Source organism: Pithys albifrons, chromosome 6, assembly GCF_047495875.1.
Source record: "Pithys albifrons albifrons isolate INPA30051 chromosome 6, PitAlb_v1, whole genome shotgun sequence".
NCBI lineage: Eukaryota > Metazoa > Chordata > Aves > Passeriformes > Thamnophilidae > Pithys > Pithys albifrons.
In genome coordinates this window covers 42,585,079-42,591,078 of record NC_092463.1, presented here as the reverse complement: position 1 = coordinate 42,591,078, position 6,000 = coordinate 42,585,079, and the positions used below count along the sequence as shown (strand labels likewise).

The following is a 6,000-nucleotide window of genomic DNA, read 5'->3' as shown; positions in this document are numbered from 1 at the left end:
CCCTGCCCATGGGGACAGGGTTGGAAGCAGATGATCTTTAAGGTCTCTTTCAACCCAATGACACTCTGAGCTTACCTATTATTTCTTGGCTTTTTTCCTACAGACCAAGTCAGCTCCAACTTTTGGGAATGAAACCAGTGTCCATGATTCTCACATAACTGCAGTTTCATGCAACAAATTTGTCCTCCTCTGTCTTCTATGACAAGAGATATTGGTTTAATTTACTTTTGAGAAGGGCTTGGGGAAGATGTAGGTTTGGTTTCCTCACTTAAGAAATGTGATCCAGCAGGTGAGAAAGTGACACACAACCCAAAAGTCATCAGTCACTTTTAGAGAGGCACACGAAACTCGAGAGAAGTGATTCAAGAATGTGAATGTATTGGAAACCAGGATGGTGGTGGCTCATCCGTACAAGCTCTGCACACCCAGATAAACACTAACATTGTCCCAGTGCCCGTTCTGACGGGGAGCGGCATTCCTAAATCCTGCAGCCAGGCTTCAGTCACCTGGGTGGTGTTTAAACTGACGCAGTGTTGGAAGAAAAACCACTAAGCAGTGGAGAAAACTCCCCCATGAAGGAGGCTTCGGGGGAAGCCAGGTCGCAGGGACTGCGCGCTGTGCGGGGCTGTACAGTGGCGAGTGATGGTGGCGGCTGTCGAGGGCAGGAGGAGCGGGCACGGCCTTAACCCGGGGCCGTCGGCAACGGGCACCGCGGGCCTCTCTCCCTGCCCCAGGCCCGCCGGGCTCGGCCCCCCGCCGGCAAGGCTCGGGCCCTGCTGCAGTCCCGCCCTCCGCCCGCGCGAGGGCGCTGGGTGGCGGCGCCGGCGGCCGCGCGTGCGCAGCGCCCTTGGCCGGCCGGGGAGGGCGGTGCGGGTGGGCCCCGCTCGGAGGGGCCGGCGCGGGCGAGCGGGCGGCCCCGGCACTGCGGGCGGAGGTGAGTGCGTGCGGCGAGTGCGTGCGACGCGGGCGGGTCCCCTGTCTCGGAGGGTGGGCAGGAGAGCAGGGGGTGGGGCAGCTGCGGCGGGGCCCGGGCTCGGCTCTTACCGGCGGCGTCCCGGGCCGGCCTGGAGCCGCCTGCTATATCCCTCGGAAGGCGTCCCGTCCCGTCCCGTCCCGTCCCGTCCCGTCCTGTCCTGTCCTGTCCTGTCCTACATCCCTTGCGTCCCGTAGTGTTGTTGCCACCTCTCTGTCTCCCGTGTCTGGGTCCCGTTACTTCCTGTTCCAAGTGCGACCGCGCCTGGTCCCGTGCCTGCGGTTTCTTAATGGGATTGTGTGCTGTGTGAGAGTGAATGAACGATTCCGTGGATGGAGAGGGACCTTTCGCTGAGGATTCTTCTCCCCGGGCTCAGATCTGGACAGATTTGCCGAGTGACTGAAGTGCTCCCTGCAATTATACGGCCTTTTTCATCAAGCAGGTGGTTCTGGCGCTCTGTCAGGAAGGAGAAATGGTGTGGTTTACAGTTGGAAGTGTATGGAAAGTTTTTACTTATAAAATTGATAGTAATGTAGCATTCTGGCCTCTGCCCGTAAAACAGCATCGTGCATATGTTGCCTTGTACAGGAGGTGTTAGAAGCTTCTTCCAGAGTCAGAATGTGGATGTAAACTGATGAGAGCAACTGTTTAAAGTGGAATGTTTATTAGTGTCTGAGATTGTTTTAGTGCTACTGTGAATGCAGTTAAGTCGTGTGTTGGCCACCCTATCCTAATAGTCTTTTGTTAAGAACTGCCAAATAACCCAATTTGTTATAAAGACCATTTGATGGATAATGAAATTGATACTTCTTTTGTTCATTGATATTCGTGTTTGTTGTCTACTGGACAGTTGACTTGTCAGACTTTCTTTGTAGCTTACAAAGCAAGAAAACATCCCATTTGTTCAAAAGGAAAAGACATAATTATACCATTCACATTCTTGTTCTGGAAAAACTACTTACTACTTTTATAAAGCTCTCATTGTGGAGAGTTCAGGTTGTATTTATTTATTACGGAATTTTTAGTTGAAAACCTAAACAAGTTTTTCTCACCAATTTTTCTGTCTGTAGTTAATGTAAATTGCCTTTTGCAGGAACCACAATTCTGTGTTTAAAAACTTGTAAGAACTATCAAAGATGACAGTGGTTGTGTGACAGTAGTTTGTGATACTTGAGATTGCATCATGTTTTTCATTACAGCTGTAGATCAGACCACAGTAAACTATGATTTAAATGTTTTTCTTAATGTCACTGCAGTGGAAGCTCACACAACACTTTTTTCCCAAAAAAGACATATCAACAAAGATGTCAAATTAATTCCTTTTTCTTTTCAGAAGTAGTTTACCATCATTCTGGTCAGATATGGTGGGGTTCCTATGAAATTCCATTCAAAAGCACCTTTACCTTAGAAATGGTATCATAATCCTAAATTCTGTGTAATGGCCTGCTGTAAGCCCTTTGCAGGGTATCCGACTTGTTTCTGTTCTATAGATAAATATTTTGGTGTTTTAGTAGCATTCACTATGAGTGCACTTTGTTGTAGGTGGAGTGGGACTTACGAGGCTGCACCATTTCTGCAGTGTCTGAGATTTCCTCTTCCCCTCGCTGCCCAAGCCATCTATTTTTCTAACTTGTGATTGTTAACTGGCCAATATTTTGTTACAACCAGGCCCAGCAGATCACTCTGAATTTGTCCTTGCCAAGTGGCAGTCCTGGGTGGCATAGTACATTCTGGTGGGACTAAGAGGCTAAGAACCTTCCATGAAAGGGCTAACTGGATGTTTCTCTGTATTGTAATAACTATGTATCTCTTCTAGAGTTCATCTTAAAACCTCTTTATTTTGTAGAGACAAGAGACAATTGATTCCATTATGTGTGCGTCGGCCAAATATAACACCAGGGGTCCAGCCCTCATCCCAAGGATGAAAACCAAGCATCGCATCTATTACATCACTCTCTTTTCTATAGTTCTGCTTGGCTTAATTGCCACAGGAATGTTCCAGTTCTGGCCTCACTCCATTGAGTCATCCAGTGACTGGACTGTTGAAAAACGCAGCGTCCATGATGCCCCTGTGGTCAAGCTTCCTGCTGATAGCCCCATTCCTGAGCGGGGAGACCTCAGCTGTAGGATGCACACCTGCTTCGATGTCTATAGATGTGGCTTCAATCCCAAAAACAAAATCAAGGTGTACATCTACTCACTGAAAAAGTATGTGGATGAATATGGGATGTCAGTGAGCAACACCATTTCCAGGGAATACAACGAGCTGCTGACGGCCATCTCTGACAGTGAATTCTACACGGATGATGTCAACCGGGCCTGCCTTTTTGTGCCATCCATAGATGTCCTCAATCAGAACGTGCTCCGTATCAAGGAGACAGCTCAGGCTTTGGCACAATTATCCAGGTACATGCTGAAACTTCAGTGTGTGAATTTAAAGGATACGAGGTGGAAAAAAGCTAAGATTAAAGCAGGATGGGAGGATGCATTGCATTAATGTCAGAGCTGGGCTTTGACAGAACTTGTCTATGTGCAAAGAACACCTTTCTCATTGCTGTCTGTTTCTTCTTTTGCTGTAGGTGGGATCGAGGCACAAATCACTTGCTCTTCAATATGCTGCCTGGAGGCCCACCAGATTATAATACTGCCCTCGATGTTCCTAGAGATAGGTATGCATTGTGCTGTGTTTGAATGCACACATCTGGGTTTAAATGTCACTGAAGAAACAGCAAGCTCAGAAGGGCAGTTGATAGCAAAGGGTCTGCTCCTTAACCTTTAAAAGGATGGAATATGAAAAGGAAGTAAAGACATCCCTGCCTTGTATTTACTTCTGATCTCTGAAAGTTTCGCCCCATTCTTAATTTTATATGAGATGTGGCTGGAAGAGTTTGCTTTTAACTGTTGTACTTGTAAAGTTAGAGAATCTTGAAGTTAGACCTATATTTAGGGTGTTAATGAACCTGAATACTTTCCAGAATGTCCCATTTGATGCAAATTAGAAGTTCAAAGACCATTGTAGCTGCAGCCTTCTGATAGAAATCAGGTGTTTCAGGAGTATTTTAAAGCAGCTTCTCTGCTTGACAAAACTATGGTAAATTTCAGTGGGTTTTGTTATCTTAATAATTATACTGTATTAGTAATTGGACAAATGGTCTTAGTTATTCTCCAGTTAGTATGTTTTGAATATGTGTGTTTTGCCAGGAACTTAAAAGGCATAAATTCTGAGGTCAATTTTCACTTGGAGAATAGTTTACTTTTGGAAGAGGAAAGGAGGTTGTAAGGCAAAGAAAACTGGAATAAGAGGAAAGCAAACTTACTTAGCTTAGATACTGCTACTGAATATGTTTCTACTATATTAGCCTGATGCCATGAATGACCCTTCCCCCCCAAAAAAGGACTTCGAGCCACGTTAGTGTAGGGTAAGATAAAAAGTAAAGGTCCTTTAATAACACAGGGCCTACAGCCCACAGGAATACAGGATGACATGCATGTATCTCAGTTCTTGTTTCCATGGCTTTTATAATAAGATCCCTCCAATCATTGCTTTACACATTTCTCAGTCCAGTCCTAGTCCCACCCCTGGTCCAACCCCCTGGAATTGGGTCTGGGGTCGTCAAGACCCTCTGTCTTCATCAACTCTTCTTCCTCAGGCACACAAAGGTCTCTTGAAGCTCATCCAATTCTGGCTTTTGGGTTACTCTGACCTATGTTTATGTTTCATTCTGTAGGCCTTCTGATATCCTTCAGCTCTACCTTGGAAAGGAGCCTAAACAAGATTAATTAACTAAAGGAATTTGAGCTCCCTGTTCTGGGACAGGGTTGTGATAGAAAGGCATTAAACTTAAACTGTTAGAAATATTAACCCTCTAAAAATCTACAACTACTGTGTTCCTAAAATCTACAAAATGTGAAAATCAGAACAAAAACCCTTTCAGCATCAGCCTGTGTGTGCTTAGTTCTGCTAAGTTAGGTCCCATGTAACGAGTCTCTCTCTTGAAGGTCAAGGTTAGCTTTCTTCTGCTAAATGTCAACAAAATCTTGCCTGAGATTCGGGATCTTTGCTGATTTGTTTGTGTCTGGAGTCTATATTGATTTCTTTGCAGCTAACAAAATTTAAAACATCCTCCAGTACCAGAATAGAACATATGTTTTTCTGGACATGTTAGGAGTAAATTTTTTAATTGTATTTGCATCATTGTGAAGTAAGGCTTCAGTTTTTTACCTCTGTGTGTGAAATATGTTTATGTATGTGGGTTAGCCTGGAGAGGGCAGTCAAGCACCAGTCTTATGTGACCAAACCTATTAATCTGTTAGTAAATACTTGCATTTGTTACTTTAGATTTATGCATCTTAAGGGGAATTTTCATTTGACAATGCTCTGTTTAATGGAATGGACTGCATGTTTATGTTTGCATGTGTCTATCAAAGAAGTGGATTTATTAACTGAAGACAGTAGATCTACTGCAAAACTTCTGGTTTTTTTACTTTATCTCAGCTCTCCATTTATATGGCTTAGTATGCAGGAAATGCATTATTTTGGTAGGTGTTTGTCCTAAATGTTTGCTGTACTAAAATGAAAAGACCAATAATTTAAGTAAGAAGCTAAAATCTTTATTGACATGCAGCTGTTGTTGTAACTTGCCAATCTGATTCACCCTGCAGCTGTACATCCACGAGCTTTAATACATAAGAGAGGCAAAAACAGTGCTTGGGACAGCCAAAAGTGAAAACTTGTCTTTGTAGGCAGTCAACAGTTAGAGTATTCGATGTACAGAACCTGTTCTATGGGTCACAGGTGTGAAGGCAAGGGATCTGTGAAAGAAGTCAGTAGTGTGGACCTAGTCCTGGAAAGGCCTGAGTGATGTAGTATGAACTTTCAGTATGATTTTAGAGACCTTTGGGGTTCTTAGTTCATGTCTAACAGAACAAGTGACCTGAGTGCATTTTCTTAATTTGAAAATATCTACAGGTGTTATGGAATGGGTAGTTAACCAAGTGCAAAAGACAGTTGTTTGTAGCATCACACA

General features: G+C 44.3%; 1 protein-coding gene across 3 annotated transcripts in view; it reads left to right on the top strand.

The window, feature by feature from the left end:
- Positions 1-845: 845 nt before the first annotated feature.
- Positions 846-6,000, top strand: part of EXT2 (exostosin glycosyltransferase 2) — a 79,915-nt gene continuing 74,760 nt past the window's right edge. The window contains exons 1-3 of one of the 3 annotated variants that reach the window (XM_071558629.1): positions 846-934; positions 2,820-3,379; positions 3,553-3,642. In XM_071558629.1, coding sequence (XP_071414730.1) covers positions 2,844-3,379; positions 3,553-3,642 — 626 coding nt within the window. In that variant the 5' untranslated portion in view covers positions 846-934; positions 2,820-2,843. Of the gene's footprint in view, positions 935-1,440; positions 1,470-2,819; positions 3,380-3,552; positions 3,643-6,000 lie in introns of those variants that run through there. The other 2 variants (XM_071558630.1, XM_071558628.1) reach the window with 2 other exon arrangements.